Source organism: Bubalus bubalis, chromosome 5 (assembly GCF_019923935.1).
Source record: "Bubalus bubalis isolate 160015118507 breed Murrah chromosome 5, NDDB_SH_1, whole genome shotgun sequence".
NCBI lineage: Eukaryota > Metazoa > Chordata > Mammalia > Artiodactyla > Bovidae > Bubalus > Bubalus bubalis.
Window position 1 is genome coordinate 128976350 of NC_059161.1, and position 27712 is coordinate 129004061.

Sequence of the window (27712 nt, forward strand, 5' to 3'; positions counted from 1 at the left end):
GCGGTGCTATGAATCCAGTACGACCACCTAGGACTGTGCATGTGAGCACAATCTGGCCCTCACAAACTGGGCGCTCCGTAAATTTACCCTTTAGCGTCATCTCACTTTTAGGCAGGCTCCGCAGGCGGGCACCGGGCGGAGATCGCGCCTGCGCCAGCGGTGGGCACTGCCGGCGCCACGTGGACAAGGGAGGCCGCAGGATCCGCGGACCCGGCGGGGCGGGGCGTGCCGGCGGGGGCGGGGGCGTGCCGGCGGGGGCGGAACCTCCGGGACCCGGATGCGGCCCCGCCCCCGTCCGCGGAACCGGAAGTGGAGCGGGGCGCCTGGGAGCTGCGGGCGGGGCGGAGGCTGGGCAGTGCCGAGCCGGACCGGACCGACCCCAGGCGGCGGTGAGCGGGCTCGGCCTTCGCCGGGCGGGGGAGCGGGCTGGTTCCCCAGCTGCGGTCCCCAGGCGCAGCCACGTCCCGAAACGGGAAGGAAGCGGCGGCCGCGGCGGTCTCGCCGCATTTCCGCTCGCGGTTTCGCGCGCGGGGGGAGCGCGGGCGAGGCTTTCCCGGACTGGGGGCCGAGGTCGGAGAAGGGGATGGGCGGGCCGGGGGCTGAGGGAAGGGGCCGGGGGCTGAGGGGAAGGGGCCGGGCCCGAGGGAAGTCCTGGGGAGGGGGATGAGGTCGGAGAAAGAGGGGCGGGCTGGGGGAAGGGGTAGGGGTCAGGGCTTGAGGGGTCAGGGCACGCGGTCCTGAGGGGGCTTGGGAGGAGAGTCCGGGGCCTGAGGGGAGGATCTCCGGGCTTCTGGGAAGAAGGGGCCAGAAGGTTGAGGGGGGCGTCTAGGATAGGAGAGGGGCCCTACAGGACGGGTGCAGGACCTGGGGGTCGGGAGGAAGGGGCAGGGGGCCGGGGAGGGGAGAGGCCGGGCCCCGAGTGTTTAAGGGAAGGGGGACAAGGGCCCAGAGGGTTCTGGGAAGAGCGGGGACCGCCGGGGAGGGGGTCCCAGGACCTGGAGGGTTAGGGGGACGGGGCGGAGAGCCGAAAGGGTCTAGGGACAGAGAGGAGCCCTACCGGAAGCGGGGGTCCTGGACTCGGGAGAGGTCAGGGGGCGGAGGGCCGAGGGGGAGGGGCCGGGGTCTCCCAAGGGCAGGGCGGGCCGCTCGCTCCCAGCTCCCCGGCCCACACCTACGGGGAGATGTTGCAATCAGGTCAGTGGAAATGCAGCGACCGGCGCGGCAGCAGAGTTGAGCGGCTCTGGATTGGGAACAGCCCCTCCTCTGGGTGCGAGCTGGAAGTCACCTGGAAGGGAGTCACTCTCGTGCAAGCTGGGTGCTCCTGCAGAGGGTCTGGGGCGAAGGGGACAGGGCTTCCTTCCCGTGGAATCCGGCCGCGTCGGGCCCGGGGGAGCGGGGGTGCGGAACCCACTTCCCGCTGGACGGAGCTTCGAGGCGTCCCGGGCGAGCGCCCCTCTGGGCTCCGCTGTGACCTGGCCTCCGGAGCTCCGTGGGGGCTTAACCCGCTGGGGCCGACCGCGTGATTGCCCCGCCGCCCCTCTGGCCGGCGCTGGGCAGGGCCTGACGGCGGGTGAGTCACCGCGCTGGTGCCAGAGGCTGGCCCGCGCCTCTCGGGGTGGAAAGTGTTCCCAGACCGAAAGAGGAGCGAGGAGGGGTGTGCGGGGTTGTCCTTTATGCTCTGCTCCACACCCCCTCGTAACTGCAGTGTGCCCCAGGACCTTTTATTTGAAGCATTTGAGAGACAGATCTGTAAAAAACTTAACTTGGGAGTCATTGGTGATTCAGATCTTTGGTCGGTACAGTGCAGCAGGGGCTGGGTAAGCGCACGGTTGAGAGAGACAGTTGGGAGCCCAGGGGTCTGCCCTGTGTTGCAGTGTGCCCGTCCTGGGCCCTTGTCCATCAGGGGTCTTGTCTTCACTGTGCAGGAGGCAGGGGAGAGGGGAGTCCTCTGAGTAATGGTGGTGTGGAGAGTGGGCCTTGTGAGACCTGTTTTCTCTGCTACAATGGAGAGGGTGGGCGAATAGATGGCTAACTCAGCGTGGTATCATCTCCTCAGAGAAACCTTATCGGGTTCCCTCACCCCCAACACTAGGCAGCTGCTAGTCTCCTTTTTCTCTCTGTAGACTTAGCAGATCTGGCCACTCACAGAAATGGGCCTGTATAATACATGGTCTTCTGTGTCCGGCTTCTTTCACTTAGTGTAAGATTTTTCAGTCGTTGATGTTGTAGGGGGTGTCAGTACTTCACTCCTTCTATCGTCAGACATTAGTAACATTCCACTGAACGGATAGACCACCTGCCGCGTGCCTATCATGCCTCGTGTCACAAGGATATTGGGTTATTTTCACTTTGGGCTGTTAGGAGTGATGCTCTGTGAATACGTTTTCTGTATACCTAGGAGTGGAGTTGCTGGGATATATGGCACCTCTGTGTTTAACCTTTTGAAGAACTGCCAGATTGTTTCATCTTAGGTTTCCACCAGCAGCATAAGAGCCTTCTGATTTCTGCACACCCTCCCCAAACTTGTTTGTTTTTTGGTAGCCACCTTAGAATGTGTGGAATGGCATCTCAGGTCAGCTTTGATACGCATTCCCTTGATGGTTAGTGATACTGTCTTTTCAGGAGCGTATCATCCATTTGTATGTCTTTGGAGAAATGTCTGTTCGGATCCTTTCACCATTTAAAAATGTGGTTAATTGTCCTGTTTATTATTGACTTGTTAGAGTTCTTTATGTATTCTGGATAGGTGATTTGGAAACAGTGTCTCTCATTCTGTAAATTGTGTTCACTTTGATGGGTGTCTTTTGAAGCAAAAAGTGTAAAATTTTTGTCCCGATTTACTTTTTTCTGTTTTCGCTTGTGCTTTTGTGTCACATCCAAAGTCTGTTGTCAAATTCAAGGTAATGAGAATCTATGCTTGTTTTTTTCTAAGAATTCAATAGTTTTAGTTCAGACACTTAGGTTTTTTGATCCATTTTTTCCCCCAGTTAATTATTGTGTGTGGTATGAGGTAGGTAGGGGTCCAGAGGCATTATCTTTGGATCAAAAAAAAAAAAAAATAGGCCTTCAGTTTTTCAGAGTTATTTTCATGATTTTTTTTAAATTAAAAATATTGAGAGGGAATAGATTATTATAGATTTCAGCCTACTCTTGGGAAGATTTTCATAGATGCTGGATGATAACTGCGGTACCCAGAATGTACTAAGCAACCTACACAATTTAGGATTTCTAAAGGCAGAATTGAGGAAGGCCAGCAGAGCATCTTCTCTCTGATTGCTAATGCATGCCAGGCCACACGTCAGCACAGACAGTGTGTGCCTGTGGCTGGTCTGTTCTGGGGAACAAGGGGATTCCAGTCATCTGTCGTGTCTAGCAGTGCTATGTCTAGTCAGGGCTGTCCTGTGGTCTGAGGGAAGAGCTGCTGAGCTGGTGGGTTGCAGAATTGGAGTCTTGGTCTTATGAAGTAACCCTACCCGTTTGTTAGAGACGCAGCTTGCTTCTCCTTTGCTCCCCGAGTCACCGTTCTTCACGTTCTGATAGCTGTCACTGCTCTGAGTTCTAGCCCTGCCATGTCACCATCCCCTGGGGAGTGCTTCTCATGTGTACATATATATATGAAAGTGTGAGAGTGCTAGTCACTCAGTCACGTCCGACTCTGTGACCCCATGGACTGTAGCCCATGAGGCTAATCTGTCCAGGAATTCTGTCTGCAAGAATATTAGAGTGGGTTGCCATTCCTTTTGCTGGGGAATCTTCCCCATCCAGGGCTCGAACCTAGGTCTCCCGCATTGCAGGCAGCTTCTTTACTGTCTGAGCTACTGGGGAAGCCCTATACACACACACACACCCACACACACACACACACCCACCCACCCACCCAGAGTAATAGAATGTTATTGCACAATTAGGATGAACCAGAAATGGAAAGCTCTCAGGATTTTAGCAAACAAAAATGTACGCTAGCAGTTGAGGCAATGATTTCTGTCTGCGTTAAGAAGAAACTTCGTACAGTTGTAAATAGTTCAGAACTTTTTTATTTCCTGTGGTCTCTCACTGTGGCTGCAAGTCAGCTGAACTCTTCAGTTAGGGAAATGGAAATCTTCCCACCCTCTTCTCACATTTCTTTATAAAACCTTGTTGTGTTGGGGAGGATTTCAGAGCTATTCTAAAAGGACCTCAGCACACAGAGATTTGCCCAGGGTGCCTGTCAGCACATATCCTTCTGAGCTTTTTACTCTTAACATTTTTACAGACAGAAGCTCTCCCCAATGCCTGGGAATTCCTCGTTGGATTACTGCGTTTTCAGCAGAGTTTTGTGAGCGTCTCGCGTCTGCACGTGGAGAAGAAAGGTTTGTGCACCATGAGCGTGCTCATGTGCTCCACTGCGCAGTCAGGGAAACCCCTTTGACAAGGAGAGCGAGGGGTGTTCTCTCCCTACGTGTGCAGAGATAGGGACGATAATTTTCTGGGAGGAAATTTTCTTATTTGAAAAATAAAGTCAATTTTGGTGTTGCCTGTGGTATAGAAAGCGGAGGGGATTGCACACGACCCTGGAGTGGAGGACCCCTGGCAGCCCCCTGGCCCCTTCTTCCTCTTCCATGGGGTTGGGGAGCCCATAGCCATGATGCTGGTGCGAGCCGGCCAGTACTCACCTGCCCACGAGTGAGGCTGGCTTCCAGAGAGACAGGTGGAGAGTGGGCCCTGCGACTTCTGCGCCGCCAGTGTGGAGAAGCCATAGGCCAGGACGTGGCTTTCACCTTGGCCTTGGGTGGGGAGTGAGTCTCGTTGGAGACCCTGTCCTTCTGCATGACTGGCCGTCCCCTCACTGGCTGAGGAGACCATAGGCAACTGGAGTCCTGTGGGTGGGCGGCCCCTTCTCAGGCCAGTGTGGTGCCATGGGCAGTCTTCACTCGGGGAGGCAGAGACTTCTGGCAGAGCGTTTGGCTTTCAGGCAGCTGTGTCTCAATCTGTGAATGGGCACGCTGGTGGTTCCTGCTGCAGCTGAGCCTGGTCTGTTGCCTCTCGAAGACTGTGTTCAAAGCAGTTTGCGTCAGGGCGCTCCCTGCCTTGCTTCACCTAATTAGAGGGGAGCAAGGGTCCCGGTGGGACAGTGTCCAGGGGACTGTGTTGGTCCTGCCTGCCTGGTGGCTCATGGTTCCCTGCCCAGGTGACTTGGCAGGACTCCAGTCTGGGAATCTGAGAGCTGTGCCCCTTGATCCCCCTGCCACCACCTTGGACTTGTGACCTCGCAGAGCCAGGGGTGCAGGTGGACCCGGCTGGGGGTTCTCAGGCCTGTGAAAGGCTCTTGTCCTGTCTGAGTCCACACAGAGCACAGGGAGTGTGGCCCCACCATGCGAGATGGGCAGTGTCCTCAGCTCAGACACCAGGGTGTGGGCTTCTGGTTGCATGAAAACAAGCCTTCAGTTGCTTCCTGGCCTGGGAGCAGTTTTATGGGGACTTCTGGGGAGAACAAAACCATTTTTCTCATCACTTTCTTTTGAAATCCTGAAAGACTAGATTTTGCCTTTGTAGTTAGGAAGAGAGCAGTGTGGCTCGGCTGTGAGGCTGGGTCATTTTTCTCTGAGCCGATAAGTTAGAGTTTCGGCCTGCTGAGGAGGCAGGGTGGTCTGCCTCGGGGCTGCCCGACACAGAAGTTGGCATTCTGTGTGCCCTGCGTCTCCCCAAGCAGATGGCAAAGCAGCCCTTGACTGATTGAATGACTTGTCAGAGTCTTAAGTTAAGAAAATCATTGTTAGGTTTCCAGTAATTATTTTTAAGTCAAAATGGATGCTTTGAAATAAAAATTGTGATAAAATAGAGCAGACCTTACGGTTGGAGATAGTGTCTTCCCACTGTTGTCGGGAGACTTAGCCGGGAGGGTCCCATTGAGTGAAGTAGCACACGTGGCTTTGTTTATTTCCCAGTTTCCTCCCTTGAGTTGAAGCCTGGAATCTCTCTCCCGTGCTTCTGCCCTTTGGCTGCAGTGTTAGAGCTCCCGTGTTAGGTTTCTTTTGATCCTTCCGGTGTCACTCAGGCACGGGGATTATGAGTGACCTTTTTTTTTTAAAAAAAGAAAAAAAAAGTCTATTCGGCTGCGCCAGGTCTTGGTCATGGCCTGCAGGAATCTAGTTCCCTGACCGGGGATTGAACCTGGGCCCCTGGCATGGGGAGCTGGGGGTCTTAGCTGCCGGACCCCCAGGGAAGTCCCACGAGTGGCCCTCTTGAGCACGTAGCTGCCCCCCCTCCCTGTGGGGTCCTGGGCAGAGCATCTGTGGGCCCCTGGGCAGGGCTCTGCCAGCGGCTGTGACCCTCAGCGCTGCTCTTCCAGATGTGGAAAGCCTCAGCCGGCCACACCGTGTCCATCACCCCGGACGATGGGGGAGCCGACGACTGGGAGACCGACCCCGATTTTGTGGTAGGAGCCGCCAGTCTGCCCACCCCTCCTGTCTCCTGAAGTGGGTCCTCCCAGGTTTTTGGTTTGGTGAGGGGTGGGGGCTGTTTCACAGTCCAGGGTGTGGGGGTGTACTCGTTCTTTATTTTCCTTTTCAGAATGACGTAAGTGAGAAAGAGCAGAGATGGGGGGCCAAAACCGTGCAAGGATCCGGGCACCAGGAGCACATCAAGTAAGAGACGTTCTCGACCTTTGTGCGACAGAGACATTGTGAACCGTGAGGGGTGAGGGGGCCCGCTCCCCGCCGGTTAGCCTGAGGCCCTGCCTCTGCGTTGTTTGGTCCCTTGTAGTGCACACAGGAGGTGAGAATGAGGCCTGACGTGTATGCGTGTGTGCATCTGCACAGACGCGCTCAGTGGTTTAAAATTCTCATTGCCGGTGTCTGCTCTACTTTTAATTCTCCAGTCTGGTTTTTAAGCTTGTGATTTTCATCCAGGAACATAGTTACCTAAGTTGTTCTCTCTGCAGATGGGAGGTTTCTAAAGCATGGGCTGTCTTTGAAGACTAGATCAGAAACACTCCTCCTTAATTTGTATTATTTTGTTGCAGTGTTATTCTGTTGTTGTCAGTTGGATACCCTGAGCTGAGTCCTGAACTTCTTGTTCTCGTGAAGGTCGAGATAGGAGAACTGCAAGAAGCAGGGATTGTCCCTGACTTGGCCAGTCTTAACTCGCCACCTCCGGGGCAGCTTGTTTTCTTGTTGGGAGGTGTAGCTAAAAGGGCCTTTGAGAATGTGCTCAGACTTTTATTTCCGGCTGCGCGGGCCTCAGTGCAGATGTGTGCTCCCCTGCCCTGGTTGTGACCGCTTGGGTCGTTCACAGAGCGCTGGTCTTGGCTCTAAGATCTCTGCAGTGAAATGAAGCTCCTCTTGGCTGAGAAGGGTTCAGCCGTTCATCCAGAAAAGTGGGTGAAGTCTGCAGTGTGGGCATTTTAGACACAAGTGTTCCTCCCTCCCTGGCTCGCTGAGCCCACCACCTCGCAGCTCTTCGGAGAAGGGCCTGGGACCGGTTGGAGGAGCTGGTGCTGGGAGCTGCCTCGGGTTCCCTGCTCTGGGGTCAGGCTGGCTGCTGACCTGGTTTTGTCATCTAGGCCTCTTAGCCCTGCTGTCCCCCGTGGTTTCAGAACACGTTGGGGAGGGCAGATTGGAGAAGAAGAGAACTCTCTCTGGTCAGGCAGCCTGTGGGTGGGTTAGAATTCAGAGAACACCCAAGGCAGGACTGCTTTCGGTGCCTGAGGTCCCTCCAACGGTGCTTGGGGGCTGGTCTTCTTCCCCAGCTCGTCAGTGGCTCGGGAGGTGGCCAGGCCTGGTTGTGGTGTTCTGAGCCGCACGTCTGGGATTGCCGTCCGGATGTGGAGATGTGGCTGTGGTGTGAGGTGGCCCTCGGCAGCCCTGGGTGACAGCTGCCCGGCCTGCCTGGTTCTGGCTGCATCTGGTGATCTGTCCCGCGGCTCCTAGCACTTAAAGTGAAAGTGGCTTTTACATTTTAAGTTCTGAAAGCCTCTCACTTCACCTTTGAATGGAAAGCCGGGGTGCTTCACGTAGCGAGAAGCCGTCTGAATATTCCACATCTCTGGGCTCCTGGCCTAGGGTCGTCCGGGTGTGTGCCTGTGGGCTTTGTCTCCCGTTTGCCTCTGGTGACGTTTACGGAGCTGGCTGTCCCGGGTCAGGTGTCTGGTGAACCCGAGGAGCTGTCCTCCACTTGGTGAAATGCCGTCCATGTCGTAGCCCAGCTTCTGTGGGACTTGGAGATGACTCACTGTGTGTGCTCAGACTTGCTTTTTTTTCCCCATTAACCTGTATCTGACTCTGAGAAGTGCTGGAGTTGAGGGCAGCTGGAGGTGCAGTAAAGTGAACACAAGGGAGGCCGGGCTGGGGAGCCACTGGGGAACAAAACCTCACAGATTGCAGAGATGACGTCCTTGTCTGTCCTCTCAGAAAGCCCAGACGCATGTCTTGGCAGTCTGTCTGACTGATTTGTTTGTCTTTCATCTCTTCCCTCCAAGCATCCACAAGCTGCGGGAGAATGTGTTTCAAGAACACCAGACCCTCAAGGAGAAGGAGCTGGAAACGGGACCCAAAGCCTCGCACGGCTACGGAGGGAAGTTTGGCGTGGAGCAGGACAGGATGGACAAGGTGAGTGCCAGCCCACGTGGTGTCAGGGTCCTGGCGTGTTTGAGCTCGCCAGGGTCAGCAGGGTTGTCACTCAGCCCTCCCCCTCCATTGAAAAGTTGGGAGTCCACTTGTTGAGGATGAGATTTGCCAGAAGTCACCCTCTCTCAATTGAGCTTAGCTGAGAAGGGCTGCGGTTTCTGGAAGCTCTCTTCAGTTTCTGAGTTGCTGGGGAGGGAATGGTGTGCTGGGAGTCCTGGAGCTGGAGATAAGGCCCTCCCAGAGGCCAGCTCTGACCAGAACGGAGGCCTGCAGGCGGCTGGCGTGCCGCCTGGGCGTCACCTGTGGTTCAGGCTGCAGCCTTAGCGGCTCCCATCTGCAGCCCAGAGCCGAGCTTCAGCGCCTGCTTTCACGTCGAGGCTAGAAGCAGCCATCTGACTGCTGTCCTTCCACACTTGGTGACCTTCAGAGGAGACCCTGGCCCACCAGGCTGAGGACAGGCAGGTCTGAGGAGGTGGGACTGAAGCTGAACAGAGCCGCACCCTTTGCTGGTATTCGGAGAAGGGGCTGGATCAGCTGGGGGCCGAGTCCGCCCGGCAGAGAGGACAGCAGACGGGGCAGGCGTGCTGCGCGTGCAGCGACGCGGGCGCGCGTCTCCCAGGTTGGGCAGCTCGAGGTGTCTGCCTTAACGCTGTGCTGAGGAGTCAGCTGGGGGCGGGTTCCTCTGTGATTCCACCCCGTCCCCCTTGTGCCCGGATCAGACTCAGCCCGGAATGACAGGGCTGGTCACACTCGTGGGCCAGCACCTGCTTGAGAGAGGGGCGCCCCCCACGACCAGAGTGTCGCCCCTGCTTCCTGCAGTGCTCTGCCTGGTGCTGACTGTTTGATTAGAAATAGGGTCTCGTCAGTGTAAGACCAAGGCCAACCTGGGGGAGAAAGCTGTTTTGATTAGAAAGTTGGGAGAATCGCTAAGCTTTCACTCTGGCCGTATTTTTGGAACAGTTCTGACTTCTTAGTGACGAAGAGGCACGCTGGGGGATCCTTTGCGCGTGCTGCTGCCTCCCTGTAACCTTGTTGATGTTTTCTGGGTGAGACCCCTGAAGCTGCAGGTGGGTGGTCTCTGCCGCAGGTTTTCCGAGGCTGCGGGGCTCTGGATCAGCTGTTAGCTGTGGGCATCAGATCCCGCTGGGAGGGAGGGAAAGGAGCAGCTCCGGACTGGAAAGTAAAGCCTGCTTTGCTCCCTGGCTGTGGAAGAGCGTGCGCTAAGCTGCCTGCAGAGCTAGCTGCCAGCGCTGGTGGCGACCCCGTGGGGATTGGACCCTGAACCCTGCCGCTGAAGTTACAGATAAACAAGCAGGAGAGGAGTTGGTAGTACGCTGGCAGGCCCCTCGCTGGATTGTAGGAGGGCCAAGGTGGGGGTGGCTCCCTGGGGAGGAGCTGGGCTCGGACGAGCCGCCGCCTCGCCCGGCGCTGGGTCACGTGTAGGTCACCTGTCCTGTGTCCTCGGTGTCCACAAAGGCCCGTGACCGCTGTCCATTCTGCCGGGGGCGCCTGGAAGCTCCTCTGAGGGCCGGGCCTGGGCGACTGCGGCAGCACGGGGCCACTCAGGCTTCAGGCTGTGAAGACGGTAGTTTCTTGGCCACCACAGGGTCTCGGGCGGCTCCCGAACTAGCTGTATTGTCTTGACACAAAGCTAGGCATAGATTTTCTGTAAATGAACAAATGTGGTATGTTCCAGAAAGCTTTATTTACAGAGAACCTCGGTGTGGATGTGGGCCGCAGGCTCCAGCTTGCTGACGCAGTGGAAAGCTCGGGGTGGACTGCTCGGTCAGCATGTGGCCTTCAGAGGCCACCAGACCCGCTTCCCTGACCGGGGGTGCTGAGCCGGCAGCAGGCCCCACCGCACACCTGGGCGGGCGAGCTGTGTGGCAGGCAGTGGCGCTGACCGTGCGGTGTGCCTGAAGCATGCCCTCTGTGTTCCGGTTTGAGCCCTGATTCCTGGGTCACGTGCTTTGACAGTGTTCCACCTGAGGAGGCTGATCACTGCCGGCAGCTTTCTGGAAGCGGTCTCAGGAGTCACTGGAGGGCTGCTGGCTCTGTGGTGCTGGTTGGGGCCTGGCCTCCTGGTTCTTCACGCCCAGGCACCTCAGGAAGCCCCCTGTGGCTGGGGTTTGGGCGACTTCTGCGGAGCCTGGTGTGCAGAGGGTTCAGGAACACCTGACTGAGGGCATGGTGATGCCCCTGGAGTCACCTCCCCTGGCCAGCTTCCAGGTTGGGTGGTTTTGTTTGTGTCACCCACACCGAGCAGAAGTGCAGGCTGCCTCGGCGGGGGGCGGGTCCAGTGGGGCAGTGCTTGAGGGCGACTAATGCTTCACTTGTGCCCCTGTTCCAGTCAGCTGTCGGCCACGAGTATCAGTCAAAGCTCTCCAAGCACTGCTCACAGGTTGACTCCGTCCGGGGGTTTGGAGGCAAGTTTGGCGTCCAGGTGGACAGAGTGGACCAGGTGAGTGAGGTGGCGTGGGCAGGCGGCCCCACCTTGTAGACTGAGCTCGCTCCAGGTGTCCTCTGGGCGTCTCGGAGTGGCGCAGAGGTGCCTCGGACTGTGGGGGTGCAAGGTGGGGGTCCCGAGCACAGGCTCCTAAGGCCACCGTCTCGGAGTGGCACAGAGGTGCTTTGGACTGTGGGGACGCAAGGTGGGGGTTCCCGAGCACAGGCTCCTGAGGCCGGTGGCTCGGAGTGGCGCAGAGTTGCCTCGGACTGTAGGGGTGCAAGGGGGGGGGGGGGGGGTCCCGAGCACAGGCTCCTGAGGCCCCGCCCGCCCCTTCGCAGATGCTCTGAGATGACTGGCTGTTTGAGAGGCGAGAGGGTTGTCCCCTGGTTGCTGTAGAAACCCCCATGTTGGTGCCTGCTCGTCGAGTGGCCCTGAGATGGCCTTCAGTGTGTCCTAGGGGACAGTGGGGACTCCCAGTCCCTGCCTGTGTCACAGTGACAGAGGGTCCCCCTCACACGCGCTTCCAGGGCTGTGCTGAGTGTCTGATGCTGTTCCTCTGGTCCGAGGCCCTGGCTCAGGGCCGGCAGCCCCCTCATTTTATGTTGTAGCATTGAGAGCTGCCTCGCTCATTGTCTGGGGCGGCCCCTGGGCTTCAGTGTTTCAAGGTGTGCAAATTCAAAATACTGGTGCTTTGGGCATTAGCTGCAGTTCAGTTCCGTCGCTCAGTCGTGTCCGACTCTTTGCGACCCCATGAACCGCAGCGCGCCAGGCCTCCCTGTCCATCATCAACTCCCGGAGTTCACTGAGACTCACGTCCATCGAGTCAGTGATGCCATCCAGCCATCTCATCCTCTGTCGTCCCCTTCTCCTCCTGCCCCCAATCCCTCCCAGCATCAGAGTCTTTTCCAGTGAGTCAACTCTTCGCATGAGGTGGCCAAAGTACTGGAGTTTCAGCTTTAGCATCATTCCTTAGGAAATAAAAAAATAAAAAAGTACCAGTAACATTGTTTCATGTTTTTTAAAATGTCATGTGTCGTGGATCCAGACATTGAAATCTGCATCTCCTCTTTTTCTGTAACTGCAGTCTGCCGTGGGCTTCGAGTACCAGGGGAAGACCGAGAAACACGCCTCGCAGAAAGGTGAGGTGGGGCAGATGCAGAAAGCCCCCCTGCTTTTGAAGGGCAGGAGTCCCTCGCGGCCTCACCTGGAGGGGGCGGGACACTGCCCTCCCCTTAGGTGTCTGGGGTGTGGTGTGGCGGGGTCCCCGTCAGGCAGCGGCGTCTTGTGTCTCCTTATTGCCTCCCTCTCCCTCCTCTGAGCAGCGTTGCCTCGGGCAGTTCGCTCTTAAGCTTGGTTGGCAAAGCAGACTCTCCCCTTAGGATAGTGACCAGAGCCGTTTCGTTGCTGATGTTTGCACGGTGTGCGAGCTGTCGTGAACACGGTGCTGGCTGGTCTTCATGAGCTTGTGCTCACTCGTAAGCCCTTTCTGAAATGAAAGCACATCGCTTCCTCAAAGCGCTTGAGGTGTTTTTTGTGAGCTTGTTTGCTTACACCTCTTGCAGGGCATCCGATGACCAGGGAAGTAGCCGGCCTGGGCGCGCTCTAAGGGCAGGTCCGTATGGTCCACCCAGCCCAGGGTGTTGGCGGGCTCCGGTCTTTTCTAGAAAGACGCACGTGGCCATGTCCCTTTCTTCACACGCTGAGCTTTATTTGAATGGTTACTTTCCAAAGTGTGCCCGTGGCTCACCTCTGCCCTCCAGTCGTCGGAAGGGGCCAGACTGCAGGGACACCAGACGACGCGCCCCGTCTGACGGCGGGCGGCTCCTCGTGCTGCCTCTTGCGCGCCCTTGTCTCCTGGTGCACTGCTGCTGCGCTTCACTCCTGCTGCTTTAAGCGGAGTGGCGTTTTGCCCTGACACGCTTCTTCCTGCTGCCACCCTGTCTCCCCAGACTACTCGAGTGGTTTCGGTGGCAAGTACGGCGTGCAGTCCGACCGCGTGGACAAGAGCGCCGTGGGCTTCGACTACCAGGGCGAGACGGAGAAGCACGGGTCGCAGAGAGGTGGGCGGGCGGGTCGTCGTGCACCCCACTGACTGTCGGCACCCGCGGCCCCTCCTCGCTCGTGCGTTTACTGACACAAGCCCAGGGAGCTCCCTCTCCCTGTGCCAGCCGCTTTATGTTTTATTTATACAGCTCTCTCAGCTTGAAGGGTTTGGACATCCCTGTTCTTACCTGGTCGGTGTAGGGGGTTTGTCGTCGTTTCGCTGACTGCTCAGTCCTCCGCTGTGTGAACACTGTGTAGTTCCTGAACTGTTCCTCTCTGGAAGGTGGAGTTGAGCTCATTTCCAGTTTTGGATGTTCAGAATTGACTGCCGTGAATATTCCTGTCCTGTGTCTTACGCACGAGAGTGGTTATTTAAAAGATAAGTTCTAGTGGTGGAGTCGCTGAGTCAAGCATGTCGAACTTAAAAGTCTGCTGGATGCTGCCAGGCTGTCCTTGGCGGCCGGCCTGACCCTCCCTTCGCGTGGTGCCCCCGTTGGAGGTCAGTTATAGCGCTCTGCCCACTGAGGTGCGCGTGTGTGGAGTTGGACACATCGACTCGACCCTGCTGCAGAGGGTGAGGTTGGCTGCTTCTCTGCATGGTGTGTTTTATTTGGCCTGTGCACTCGAGTTTTTGAATCACTGGCGACATAGAAACTGAGAGCTCTGGAGATTCGTAAATCTCCAGAATTTTAAGAATCAAAAGTGAAAGCCACCACTGGCAGCACCCATGACTGGGCGTCTCTCAAGGGAAGGGCTGCTGGACCTGAGGGCGTCGCTTCCCTTCTGCCCAAGGGCCCGCCTGCCCTGGCACTGGCCGCCCCTCCCTGTGCCGGGAACACACGTGTCCGCCTGTGCCCTGTGTGCACATGCTCTTCAGGACCCGCTGTTGGATCCTGTTCGTTCTGCCAGACTCTCCCCAGATGCCCTTGCAGAAGAATAGCTACGCCTCCAGGAACCTGGGGAGCAGAGGCGAAGCACCTGGAGCAGCGCAGCTGTCCTTGGCAGCTCTGGGCCTGCTCGGGTGGGATTGAGTCCCCGCTCACGGGTCTGTGACGGAGCCTGCTGTGTGTGAAACAGCTATCTAGTATTTATGGTGACTTAGCCTTGAGCGGAACTTGAGTTCCTAGAAGGTGCTCCACGTTGGTGCTGTCTCTTTGGAGGTGCCCCATCTCGTCTCTGCTGTAGTTGAGGAAGCAGGGTGACTTAGTGTTCGTTTAATTTTTGCTGCCCTTCCTTGCTCTGCGCGGGCTTTCTCTAGTTGCGGTGAACAGGGGCTGTTCTTGGTTGCGGTTCACAGGCTTCTCATTGTGGTGTCTGCTCCTGTTGCAGAGCGCGGGCTCTCGGCGCTCAGGCTTCAGCCGCAGCAGCACGCAGGCTCGGTAGTCATGCCGCACGGGCTTAACTGCCCTGCGGTGGGTGGGATCTTCCCAGACCAGGGATTGAACCCATGCCCCCTGCATTGGTTTTGCCGGGACTGCCAAGGAAGTCCCTGCCTAGAGTGACCTTCTAAAAGCCTGCTCCTGTTGCTTACCCTTGATTTCAGAAGCTTCACGTCAACTTGGTCTTCATGCCGTCTTTTGGACTAAAGGAGAGAGTTACTCATTCGCTATATGTGCTACTTTTTTCGGTTCTTCTGTGCATATAAATAATACTTTTAAGTGTTTTCCACATTTGCAATCTTAGAGTTAGCCTTAAAGATTTTTTTTTTTTTTCAATTATTTACTTATTTGATTGCTCTGGATCTTAGTTGCCGTATTTAGGATCCTTATTGCAACTTTTGGAGTCTAGATCTCTGACCAGGGATTGAATCTGGGCTGCCTGCTTTGGGAGCGTGGAGTCTCAAGCCTCTGGACCCCCAGGGAGGCCCCCCTGGTGGTGGTGGTTGTTTAATTTGATTTATTTATTTTTGGCTGCACTGGGTCTTCGTTGCTGTGAGGACTTTTCTCTGGTTGCGGCAAGCAGGGGGCTGCTCTAGTTGGGATTGCACGGGCCTGTCCGTGCCGTGGCTTCTCTTGTCGCAGAGCGCAGGCTCTAGGGCGTGTGGGCTCAGTAGCTGGAGGTTTCCGGACTCTAGAGCAGAGCCTCGGTAGTTGCGGTGCACAGGCTTAGGTGCTCTGCAGGGTGTGAAATCTCCCCGGACCTGGAATCCAACCCATGTCTCCCGCAATGGCAGGCGCATTCTTTACCGCTGAGCCACCAGGGAAGCCCCCTTGGTTTGTTTTTTTGAGTGGAATGATAGCAGTCCTTCCATCCAGAATGCTGAGGTTACCAGCATGCTTGCTGTTCCCACGGCTGGTGTGTGGACAGCGCTTTTTCTTGTCCGCAGATTACTCAAGAGGTTTCGGTGGCAAGTACGGCATCGACAAGGACAAGGTGGATAAGAGTGCCGTCGGCTTCGAGTATCAAGGCAAAACCGAGAAGCACGAGTCCCAGAAAGGTGGCCTCAGCTTAGCTCCTTCCCCAGCCGGCAGCTCTTAGTGTGCGGGTAACAATCAGAACAGGCGCGGAGAACCAGAACACGACCCGGAGGCCTGAGGGCAGACGCTGTGTTAAACATGGAACTTGAAAACAGCACGTACAGACCAGCGCTGTTAGCGTAGGAGCCCAGCCCTCGGCCGTCCTGTAGCTCTGACACTGGAGCAGGGCGGCAGCGGCCCCCCAGTCGCCCGTCTGCGTGTGGAAGAGACCCCGCGGGCTCCGCAGTGCTGGTTGAACAGCACGCTTTGGGTCTTCCTTCGTGGGGTCCCATCTCTGTTTATCCAGGAGACCCAGGTTGTAGCTGAGGGTACTTCCTGGCTATGGTACGGGGAGGGCCTTTTAACAAAGGTCACTGGAAGTTTTACCAAAGGTCTGGAGCAAGCTCACACACGGGAGCAAGGACGGGTTGAGCAAGTTGTGCGTGTTTAACTTTGTGAAAAACGTGCTTTCTCCCTGTTAGGCAGGCTGCCTGTTAATCCTTGATTGTGGCCTTTTGTGTTGTCTGCAGACTACGTGAAAGGCTTCGGGGGGAAGTTCGGTGTACAGACGGACAGACAGGACAAGTGTGCCCTCGGATGGGACCACCAGGAGAAGCCCCAGCTGCACGAGTCCCAGAAAGGTGCATTCCCCCCGCGACCTTCCGGAGCTCAGATTTGTTCACAGGCTCCTATGCGCTGGGCCTTGCGGTCCTTGGGTTGCAGTGTGTTGTGTCTTCCCTGGGGGGCGGGGAGGGTCCCTGTGCCTCCCTCGGCTTTGAAAAGACCCGTCCGCCTGTAGTGATCCCCTGGGGGGTTGCGGTGAGGCCTCGGTGCCCTGGAGCCCCGGCTGCCGCTGCAGTTTCCCAGGGGCTGCTTCTGCCCGCATGGGTGGCTGAAGGGGTGGCTCTGTGCTCCCAGCCAGGAGGCGGGTTGTGCCCCTTGGGAGAGTGGCTGCCAGAGCCCGGCTCACGCCCTCCCCAGGCGGCGGGTCCAGAGCGGGGCTGCCGCAGGGCTGGGGACGGGCCACGTGTGTGACATGTCTCTTTCACGTGTGCAGAGACATGTGCTCTTGTCTGCAGTGCAGGCAGGACCCTTGGATGAAGCTCGGAGCCTGGCATGGCTCTTCCCAGCCAGCTCACAGACAGGTCCTAGCCTGCTTTCGGGCCGTGGCTGACCCGTTCAGATTTCATTTGTCCTTCCACCTCTTGAGCCCCTTGTGACCATTGGTGATGCCAGGAGCTGGCTCTGTGGCTCCCTCACTCAACAGGGCTCTCGTTTTCTTGAAGCAATGTGTTTGATTCCTGCAAACCTTCTACGATTTTAACCAAACTTGTTTCCTCTCTTGGTTGTTTTCTCCATGGTCACCTGTGGATTTTCAGATTATAAGACTGGTTTCGGAGGCAGATTTGGTGTTCAGTCCGAGAGGCAGGACTCCTGTGCTGTGGGGTTTGATTACAAGGAGAAACTGGCCAAGCACGGGTCCCAGCAAGGCACAGTTGCTTCCCAGCCCCAGCCTGCCCTTGCCGCGCCCCCGCTTAGCACAGACCTCAGGCTCGGCCCCTGGTCACCGCTGTCACCGCAGGGCTGGGCTCTCCCACACTGCTCTGCGGAGCAGGCCCCCTGCGCACTCTCTTCCCCACTCACTTTTTTCTCACCTGTAACCTCTGGGGTGTGTGCTTGGTAAAAGGGAGTGTGAACTGCAGGTGCCTGGCCTCCCTCGGCCTCCCCCGGCAGCTCTTGCTGTTGACACGGGTGCTGTGACTGGAATAAGCCGCCTTCCTGCCTCTGAGGCTGGGAGAAATGTGTTCGGTTGAGTGTGATTACTGGCCTTGGACCAGAGGGGCACAGGGCAGGCGTGTCCACATGGTTTGGGGGTCTTAGTTGTGGGGGTGTTCTTTGGAGTTTTGTTTTTCGATGACCCTGTCTGCATGTAACTCCTTCACAACGAAGCAGACAGTAGGTACAGGAAGCTAGAATCACAGGGGTTCTGGGTGTGTGTTCACGTACAGGAAGCTGGAATCACAGGAGGGTCTGGGTGTGTGCTCAGGTTCAGGAAGCTGGAATCACAGGAGGGTCTGGGTATGTGCTCAGGTTCAGGAAGCTGGAATCACAGGAGGGTTTGGTGTGTGCTCAGGTTCAGGAAGCTGGAATCACAGGGTCTGGGTGTGTGCTCACATACCGGAAGCCGGAATCACAGGAGGTTATGGGTGTGTGCTCACACACAGGAAGCTGGAATCACAGGAGGGTCTGGGTGTGTGCTCACACACAGGAAGCTGGAATCACAGGAGGGTCTGGGTGTGTGCTCAGGTTCAGAAAGCCGGAATCACAGGAGGTTATGGGTGTGTGCTCACACACAGGAAGCTGGAATCACAGGAGGGTCTGGGTGTGTGCTCAGGTTTAGGAAGCTAGAATCACAGGAGGGTCTGGGTGTGTGCTCACACACAGAAGCAGGAATCACAGGAGGGTCTGAGTGTGTGCTCACACACAGGAAGCTGGAATCACAGGGGTTCTGGGTGTGTGTTCACATATAGGAAGCCAGAATCACAGGAGGGTCTGGGTGTGTGCTCAGGTTCAGGAAGCTGGAATCACAGGGGGTCTTGGTGTGTGTTCACGTACAGGAAGCTGGAATCACAGGAGGTTCTGAGTGTGTGCTCACACACAGAAAGCTGGAATCACAGGAGGGTCTGGGTGTGTGTTCACGTACAGGAAGCCAGAATCACAGGAGGGTCTGGGTGTGTGCTCACACACAGGAAGCTGGAATCACAGGAGGGTCTGGGTGTGTGCTCAGGTACAGGAAGCCGGAATCACAGGGGTTCTGGGTGTGTGCTCACACACAGGAAACCGGAATCACAGGAGGGTCTGGGTGTGTGCTCAGGTACAGGAAGCCGGAATCACAGGGGTTCTGGGTGGTGCTGGGAGTCCAGATGAAGATGTGCTTATGCTCAGCGCAGTTCCCTCAGGGCCCAGACACGCAGTTGGCCGGGTGTTGTGTCCTGAGAGGCCCTCAGCCCGTGTTCAGGGAGGGAGGCAGCGAATCCCCTGGGGCTGACCCCGCACACCACATGGACGTGGCCTTGGCTGTGTGTGGCGTTGATGCTGCACGGCGCTGTGACCGTCTCGTGGGCCTGTGTGGCTGTGGCATGAGTGGGGCTGATAGACGTCCATGGGAGTTTTCTCTCTTTCAAAAGAACGAGAGAAACTGCGCCTCAGAGCCTCTCTTTAAAGCTGGATAGGGCAGGATGGCAGCAGCGGGTGAGGCTGGGTGGAGGCTGTGCTGGGAGGTGCGCCCTGCCTGCCGCCCGCGCCCGCACCCTTGCCCCGGGAGCACGCGGAGCATGCCCACCGCTTCCTTGCCCTCCCCTGCTTGCCGCCGGGATCCCGGGTGGAGGCACACTCGCCTCGCGGGCAAGGGCTCGGGGTGCCGGGTCCTCACTTGCATTGCTCTGGGTGCGCTTTCCGGGGTGTCCGCGTCTGCATGCACCTGCTGTCGGTGGCCGCTGGTCCTCAGCCCGGGGCTGAGTGCCATGTCGTCACGTTGCAGACTACTCCAAAGGCTTCGGCGGGAAGTACGGGGTGCAGAAGGACCGAATGGATAAGGTGAGTGGTTCTCCTAGCTCGGTGTGTCCTGCCGAGGGCTGGGGGTCGGCCACTGTTCCGTGGTGGTCTTTGGCCTCCGGGGGCATGCCTGGCACATCTTGAAAAGCCCCCAGGCAGGTGTGTGTCATCCCCGTGGCGGTGGGGGTAGCTGACCCAAGCGCTGGGCTTCCCTTCCAGTGTCCCTGGGTCCTCTCCTGGACTTCCGAGGCTGCACGGTGGGGTGGGTACGGTCCCTGTCGTGTTGTAGAGCGGGGCCTGGGGCCCGTGGCCAGGTGGCTGTTGGTGCTGAAAGTGCTGAGCTTGAGCCGCGCTGGGAGCGGAGCTCCTTGGTTACTCTGGCCGCCTGGTGGTGGCTGCGTCTTGGAGAAGGCAGCTCCACCACGTTGCTGTCACTGCAGGGCTTGTGACAGTCCACCCAGAGCCAGCGTGGCCACAGGCTCCGCTCTCGGCTCTCCCGGGGGCGCCCTCCTGACCCGTCTCAGGGTCTCCGTCAGCCAGCCCTCAGCACGTCAGATGGTTGGGGGTCTAGTCTGAACTCCAGGGCATCGGAGGGGCGGACCTGCGACCTGTGCGGGGCCGCCCCCACCAGGCACCTGTCGGCTCAGTGGCTGGAGGTTGCGGCTGCCCTGCCCGTGGGAGTCTGGACGAGCGGGCCTGTCCCCGCCGAGTTCCCTTCCCCCAGACTCCTGGCTGACCCCTGGGGCCCCATCCCCTGAGCGTGTGTGGCCCCGGGCACGCGGCTCTGGCCGCAGGCGGTGTCCTGAGGAAGCAGAGCTGCCGCTCACTGAGGCTGGGTGCTGAGGGCCTGGACACCGGGCACTGCAAATGTGTGGGATACGGCTGGGGTGTGCAGCCAGCAGCCCCCTGGCCGCAGGGTAGAGAGTGGGTCTCGGGGAACCTGCCAGGCCGTGGCCCCAGATAGGAGGTGGCGTCAGTGGTCTGACCACGTGCTTCCAGCCGGGGCTGGAGGTGGGTGCTGACGCCCCTGGGTGTAAGGGGTGAGGGGGACAGAGCGGGCAGGGCCTCCCAGGTGGCTGTCAGGGCTTCTGCTGGGCTGGGGAACTGGGAGGGCAGGCAGGGCTGGTGAGACAGCCTGGGCGGGCTGCCAGGTAGGGCAGGCAGTGCTGGTGGGGTGGGGGCCTACAGAGTGTGCGGGCAGAGGCCGTGTCTGTGGGATGACGGCGGGAGAGGAGGCTGGGAGGGCGCTTGGCAAGGGTGGGGGGCGCCACCGAGACCATCCTGGGGGCGGGGGGAGGCTGTGTTCTCTCCCCGCACAGCAGAGGCCTCTGGACTCCCTTGTAAACACTGGGTCTCCTCGGTGGTGAGCACTCAGGAAGACATGCTGGGTTTATGGTCGTGAAGATGGGATGTTAGTTTTTCTGCCCGTTTTGAACAGTTTTCTCGAATTCGAGAGGAAGGTGCAGAGATTTCCCATGTGCTCCCCAACACACACACCCCTTGCCATGAAGCTGTGTTGAACCTGCGTCTCAGGTCGCCCGTGGTCGGGGGCGGCGTTGGGGCTCACCTCTGGGCTGTGCGTCCTGCGGGTCTGGATGAGCGTGGATAACATGTGTTCGCCACTTTACACTCCTGCGATTTTCACTGTTATAAACCCTTGGCCCTGCTGACTCCCCCACACATGTGTCTCTTCTCTGACGCTGATTCTGGGGTCACCAGCCGGGGTGAGTTGGTGCACTTTCTATGTCTCTGTTAGTGTGTGGACTGGTGAGATCTCTAGACCCGGGCTGGTTCCCCGGGAGGATCTGGGGCCGGCTTAGCACCTGTGCAGGTTCAGCAACTCTGCCGGCCGCAGGGGAGGGGACCTGGGCCCTCCTGACCCCCGCTCGTGTCTTGGCAGAACGCCTCCACCTTTGAGGACGTTGCCGCGGTGTCCTCGTCTTACCAGAAGACTGTCCCTGTTGAAGCAGGTGAGTCCTGGCAGCCCTGAGGGCTTTCCCAGGAGAAGTTTTGTGCAGCGATGTTGCAGGGTGGTGCTGGGGCGGGAGGAGGGTTGACAGGAGCCGGCGGAGCATGGACGGAGAACCTGGTCCTCCGTGGGTTGGGGCACAGCAGGTGATTACCCATTGTAATCAAAATTCAGGGAAAACCACGCCCCAGGGAGTGTCAGATCGGCCTGCGTCTCGCCCAGGTGCAGGTGTCTCACCCGTCTGCCGGGGTCCTTGAGGGGTGCCCGGCCGTCCTGTTTCGTCACAGGAAACATCATGGGGGTGGAGCTCAGAGTCAGTGCTTCTGACTGTTTGATCGAGGGCCTCCCTAGGGGCGTATCTTCCTCGTGTCTGGTGGTAAAGGGCGTAGTGATGTTTGGAGCATGAAAATGTTCCCGTTGCAGGGCTCTGTGCCCATGTTCCCACTGCACGTGCGGCAGACACAGCAGCGAAGGCTCGTTCCTGGCGGAGGCTGGGCTGGCAGCCCAGGGGGTGCGTCCCTGCTCAGCCAGTCGGTGCCTGGGTCCCGGGGAAGGGCCCCCGGGCCAGCCCGGTGTGGGGGCGATGGCCGGCGGTACTCTGGGTAAGTCTCTCCTTTCTCTGTAGTGAACAGCAAAACAAGTAACATCAGAGCGAACTTTGAAAACCTGGCGAAGGAGAAAGAACAGGAGGACCGGCGGAAGGCCGAGGCAGAGCGGGCGCAGAGGATGGCCCAGGAGCGGCAGGAGCAGGAGGCGGCGCGGCGGCAGCTGGATGTGAGTGTGGGCGGCGCGGGGGGGCCGGGAGCCCCGGGCCCTGCTCGCCCGTCTCCAGTCCGTGGGGTTATTGTAGGCACAGCGCCTTCTCGCACTGACGGTTTCAGCCGCACAGATGGCCCAGGTTCTTGTCCCCAGACGTGGGACAGCTGACCTGCCCGACAGCCCTGCTGACCCAGCCCAGGGTGACTGCCCGCCTGTCCTCCCCTGTGCGGCGGGCAGCCCGCACGCCCTCGGCTGAGTCCGTGTCCACACGTCTCCCTGGCACTCTGTCCCCACCCATGCCCCTGGGGAGCCCGCCACCTCCTTGGGTGGAAGCTGCGGGACACAGGAGGAGTCCCCGTGAAGGAGCAAGTCTGCGGGCTCTTGTCTCTGTTGCTTCTGGAGCCCGGCTCTGCAGGTTGCTCTGTGATTCTTTGTAGACTTTTTGCACGAGGGAAAGTAGAGATGGGAGCTGTGAGAGGTGAGAAGGACGGGGCGGCCCTTCTCCTAAAACCCTTCTGAGTGGACTGATGTCCAATGGCTCTGTGCCAGTCTGTCACCCCCTAGCCGGGCGGCTGGAGGCAGATCAGCTCAGGGAGCCACAGCCATGCCCTCGCCCGGGAAGCGGGTGTGGAAGCCCTAGACCCGGGTGGTGAGGAAGGGCAGAATCTGCGGTAACGCTTGTGGCGTCTTATGGGTCGTAAGGCTTTATTTAGACCCACAGACATGGGTGGTTGGGGCTCTGAAGACCCCATCAGGGGAGGGTGGGGGCGGAGGCAGGCACTGCGCAGTGGCAGGGAGTGCTGGGCGGGGATTCCAGACGCCCTGACACACGCTTTGTCACATGTGATGAAGTCGGATAACTGCAAACTCATAATTACCTTGTATCGTTCTTAACTGCCAGGAACCTCAAAGCTCTCTCTCCTTCAGGTTTTTAGCTAGGCGTTTGTAAGTTTTTCTTGGTTGTAGGTCCACACGCTGAGGCATTTTTCTGGTGGTTTGGTTTCCTTTTTATGTAACACCTTCGTCTTCTTATGACTCGGGAGTGTAATCCCTGCAATCTGATCTGAAAGATGCGGAAGAGTTGGAAGACTTGAGAAGAGAGGTTTCTGGTGGCGGTTGTCCCTCGATTTTGCTTTTGAGAGTCTCTTGCTGTCCCTGCTGCCGTGTTGTCCCTCGCTGCATCCAGCCCTGTCCCACCGCCTCCCTGTGTGAGCCCCCTCGGCACAGTGTTGCTCCAGAGCCCTCTGGGCCGTGAGCGGCACTCCAGAGGCAGGACACGGACCACATGCATCGCTGGGCAGGGGCCGTGGATGCCTGACCGCCAGGTCTTGCGAGCGAGCGTGCCCCTGGGAAGGAATGTCTCTGTCTCCAGCCCTTCAAGGACACTCGCTGCCTGGGGGTGTTCTTCGCGGGGTTTCCAGCACCTGGGGGACTTGTGACCGTCCTGCTAGTGCAGACGACTTTAGCTTCAAAGCAGCTTTGCTTCTTCCTCCGGCAGCCTGAGAACGAGCTGACTGTGTGTCTCTGCGTTTCAGGAGCAGGCCCGGGCCCAGAAGCCCACTCCGCCCGCGTCCCCCACACCCCAGCCGGCTCAGGAGAGACCACCATCGAGCCCCGTCTATGAGGTTGGTGTTGTCATTGGGTTTGCCAGTGACTCTCTGACTCCTGGAGACGCCCTTCCCAGCCCAGCGCCCTGTGGATGGGGTCTCTGCCTGTGCTTGTCGGCGACCCAGAGAGCAGGCCTCCTATGTGCGGGGTTCGCACCCCTTGCCTTCCCCGCCCCGCTGCGTCTCCTGATACCGGGAGCCGGAAGTCTGCCCTTTCCCTCCCTCTCTCTGCCACCACTCCTCAGCTCCCCTCTCCCTGGCCCTTTCTCCAGAGTCCTTGGTTCCTAAGACCTGCTCCTTTGATCCCTGGTCACTGAGCGACCTCCCTACCCTGCCGCCAAAGGCCCCTGTGGCCCCTCTCCCAGAGCAGCTCGGCCCCCACATGCACACCCACACCCCCAAGCTTGAGTCCCCTCTCTGCCCCAGGGTCCTGTCCACTCGCCCGTCTTCCCGCAGCACCTCAGATGTCACCTCTCAGGGTGACTTGCTGAGCCCCAGGTGCACACACTAGTTTCACTCGGAGGGGTCAGGGGTTGGGAGAGCTGTGGGCGGGGCTGGCCTTGCGGGTGGGGTTTTATAACTGATGCCATGGAAAGGGGCCCTGTGTAAGCCCCCCCCGCCCCGCATGCCCCACAGCCGGGCCAGCCTGCCTGAATCACCCGATGGGTGGGGGGCGCTGGTGGGGGAGGCCGCCCCCGCCCCACTGACCTGCTCAGGGTGGGCCCCCAGCGCAGCAGCTCCTTCCCTCCGGTCTGTGCCCCCGCCTCCAGGGGGCGCTGCCAGCAGGAGCCTGTCGCTGCTGTGCTCAGCTCTCGAGGGGCTCCTGCGTCTGGCCAAGGTACAGCCCTCCTGCCCGCCTGCCCGCACCCTTGCCACCCTCTGGAAGACTGGGGCCTGACTTCTGGCCCTTCCTAGAGCTGCTGCATGTGGGCACCTCGCCGCTCTGACCTGTGCGGGTGCCCCAGGCGCACCCTGGCCGGGCTGGCGGTCGGCTTGGGGCTGTCAGCAGAGCGCCCCTTGCTCTCGTGCGGGCTTGGCGGTCACGCCCATGCCTCACCTCCGCAGTGTTGGTGGGGATGGCACCTGCCATGCGCGGGCTCGCCTGCTCCAGCTGGAGGGCTGGGGTGCCGCCCTGGAGCTGTTGTCAGAGCCTCATAGGGCTGGGGGCTCTGGGGGTTTGGGGTGCCTTGGTGGTCTGGGCCCGAAGGGGAGCAGGCCAGACCTGCCCCAGGAACGCGCGTCTCTCGTGGCTGGCAAGTCCTTAGTGATGGTGGGACTCGGGGTCGGGGTGAGAGGGGATCCTGGGGAGGGGCCCCGTCAGGATGCAGGTGCTCGTAGGACGTCGGCGGGTGACCCGCCTCCCCCCGTGTCTGTCCCGTGTCAGCCAGGGCTGCCAGGTTTCCGCGTGGCTCTGGGCGGTGGGGCCACGGGAACTTGCCCTTGACTCCCCAGGACGCAGCCGCGTTCCAGGCTGAGCCGAGCCCCAGCAGAGAGCCTGAGCAGGGCTACAGCGTGGAGACCACGGAGTACCCAGAGGCCTATGTCTCGGAGGGCGTCTATGAAAGCACGGAGGCGCCGGGCCACTATCGAGCAGGTGTGGGGCCTCCTGCATCACGCCTCCTCCGCTGCTTTTCCTCTGCAAACCTCCCCTTTCCCGCGGGCTGAGCTGCCCCACCTCAGCTGTGGCCCTAGTCCCGGGGGCTTCCAGGGAGACCCCTGCCCATGCGGGGGGCACTGAGGGGGTGGGCATGGAGGACGGGCTCCTGCTGTCGTCTTTCCCAAGGGGAAGCCCCGGTGTCCAGAGGTCACAAGGTGGAAATCCCTGGCACCCTGAAGGTGGAGTGGGTGGATGAGCGTGGGGTTCCCTTCTGTATGTCTGGGCCCATTCCCCCTCGGGGAGTGACATGGGAATCAGCACGAGAACCTGCCCAGGGCAGAGCGCTCACCTCCCCAAGCATGACGGCTCGCCGTTCGTTTGTTCATGGCACGGACGTTTCCTGACAATAGTGCTGAATATTTGAAATTTAAAAAATTATACCCTAACAACTGTCCCAGTCTCAACCCAGATGATCCCTCTGTGGGTTCGCTCCTTGGGGCGGCTCCTCTTGTTGGTAGGAGGGGCAGGCAGCTCTCGGTGCCCTGGGGCCACTGACTCCCGACTGGCGACTCCCGGACCTTGGGAAGGGCTGTCTGCCGGGAGTGAGCGTGGAGCTCTGGTTCTCTCTCTGACTTGGCCCTGGTCTCTTCTAGAGGAAGGTGCCTATGATGAATATGAAAACGACCTTGGAATCACTGCCATCGCCCTCTATGACTACCAGGCTGGTGAGAAACTGCTGGTGGGCCAGAAGGAGGGCTGGGGGGGTGCGGGACTGGGGGCTTCCAGCAACTCCTCTCTCAAGAGTTAGGACTCTCAGAACGCTATTTACAGTTTTTAAGAAGAATTTATATTTAAACAATTGCAAGGTTATAGAAAAGTTGCAGATATAACGCAGGGAATTCTGTATCTTTCTCAGTCCCATTCCATCTGGTCTGGGTTAGGGTTTTTTTGTGTGTGCTGAATCTTTTAGCTGTGTGGGCTTTCTCCAGTTCTGGGGAGCGGGAGCTACTTTTCATTCTGACGTGAGGGCTTTTCATTGTCGTGGCTTCTCTTGTTGCAGAGAGTGGGCTCCAGGGCGCTCGGGCTTCAGTCTGCAGCTTGTGGGCTTCAGTAGTCGGGGCCTAGTTGTTTAGTTGTTCCATGGCACGTGAAATCTTCTGGATAAGGTGTCCAGCCTGTGTTGGCAGACAGGCGGTTGCCCACTGTGCCCCAGGGAGGTCGCGGCTCAGGGCCTTGCGTGAAGCGCTCGGCCGGGTCTCTGTGGCTGCCACGTGCGCGCAGAGCTGCCCTCCCTAAGCAGGGCGCGCCGGGACCCCTCCACCCCCGCGAGCCTCCACCCCAGCACCCTGCACCCCCGCGAGCCTCCACCCCAGCGCCCTGCACCCCTGCAGAGCCTCCGTGTGAGGCTGCCAGCGCGAGAGGCTGCTGGCGGGTCTTCCTCCTGGCGGTTGGCTGACCCAGAGACACTGAGGGTGAGCACTGCTCTCTGGCCTCCTCTGCAGCGGGTGACGATGAGATCTCCTTCGACCCCGACGACATCATCACCAACATCGAGATGATTGATGACGGCTGGTGGCGCGGGCTGTGCAAGGGCAGGTACGGGCTCTTCCCCGCCAACTACGTGGAGCTCCGGCAGTAGGTGCCTCGCCCCCGCCATGGCCGCACCAGGCCTGCCGCCTCTTAGGGTGCGGAGGGGCATGTGCACTCCTGCTTTTCTATTTAATACTTCTGCTGATGCTTTTGGAAATGTTTACGCCCCAGAACTTGCTAATATATTGTAATCATGTTTCTTGGAGGACCCGCTGATTGTTTTTATGCATTTAAGGTATTTTCTTTTTTTGCCAAATCGACTGTGGCGTGGAGCCACTTCGGTGACCTTCAGTCCCGAGTGCGGGTTGTCCATGCCTCGCTGTCGGGAGGCAGGACCACCCCTTGTGGTGGGGGCCTCGTCCTGGGGGGTTTGGAGAAAGAGGGAAGGGCCTGATGGGAAGTTAGCATTGCAGGAAAGCTCTAGAAAGCACTGGAGCGTTCTGGTCTCGTGGAGGCGCTGCTCTTGCTGTAAAGTCCTGCGGTGGTTGCTAGGTTTTGCAAAGCCCCGCGTTTCTCCTCTCGTCCTGGATGCTGCGGGAAGGCAGGTCCCTTCCCCCGGGGAACCGCAGAAACGCTTCCCATCAAGGGAGCAGTACTCTTTCTGCCAAAATAGCATGTTAAACGACAGCAAAATGTAACAGATTGACGTGCCTGAGAATGTGAAGCGAACAAGCGTGAGCTCTCCTGGGCTGCTGTGGGGAGCCCGTCCCCTGGGAGGGGCTGGGAGGCCTGCTCAGCAGCCTCCTGAGTGACCATGTGGAACTGTTCGGGTGTTGGGACCTCAGTGACCACAAGAGACACGTTTTCTTTCCTGAAGTGCATTTGCTTTACCACGGTTAGGTTGGGTTTTATATGCAATCCTTGTATCTAAGTTTCTGTAGCACACCTCATAGGTATGGTTTTTTTAAATTAAATATTCAAAATAAACTTTTTTTGACCCACTTGCTGCCGAGTTGCTCTACCTGTGGTCTCTTTATTCTCCGGCGGGGGCCGGCCTGGCTGGCAGCACCCAGCAGGATAAAGCCTGGTGTTTATCAGCTCCAGGCCAACCAGGTTCCCTTTTGAAGAGGCACACTTCTTAAAA

At 58.7% G+C, this 27712-nt stretch overlaps 1 protein-coding gene and 1 long non-coding RNA gene across 10 annotated transcripts; both read left to right on the plus strand.

Moving 5' to 3' along the window:
• Window positions 1–232: 232 nt before the first annotated feature.
• Window positions 233–27572, plus strand: CTTN (cortactin). Of its 9 annotated transcripts, none has more exons than XM_025286878.3 (18): window positions 233–389; window positions 4253–4349; window positions 6329–6415; window positions 6550–6623; window positions 8456–8585; window positions 10954–11064; window positions 12137–12191; window positions 13002–13112; window positions 15422–15532; window positions 16082–16192; window positions 16931–17041; window positions 19093–19148; window positions 21007–21076; window positions 21701–21849; window positions 23370–23459; window positions 24894–25035; window positions 25692–25763; window positions 26541–27572. In XM_025286878.3, the coding sequence occupies exons 3-18, from the start codon at window positions 6329–6331 to the stop codon at window positions 26675–26677; spliced, it is 1617 nt and encodes a 538-aa protein (XP_025142663.2). In that variant the 5' UTR covers window positions 233–389; window positions 4253–4349; the 3' UTR covers window positions 26678–27572. The 9 variants fall into 9 exon arrangements, with proteins under 9 accessions (XP_025142663.2, XP_025142668.2, XP_025142669.2 ...); XM_025286879.3 differs by lacking the exon at window positions 233–389 and adding an exon at window positions 450–570; XM_025286883.3 differs by lacking the exon at window positions 16931–17041.
• On the plus strand, window positions 17048–17742 carry LOC123333830. The gene is made up of 2 exons (XR_006551448.1): window positions 17048–17554; window positions 17599–17742. It is a non-coding gene; the product is annotated as an uncharacterized LOC123333830 (long non-coding RNA).
• Window positions 27573–27712: the final 140 nt, after the last annotated feature.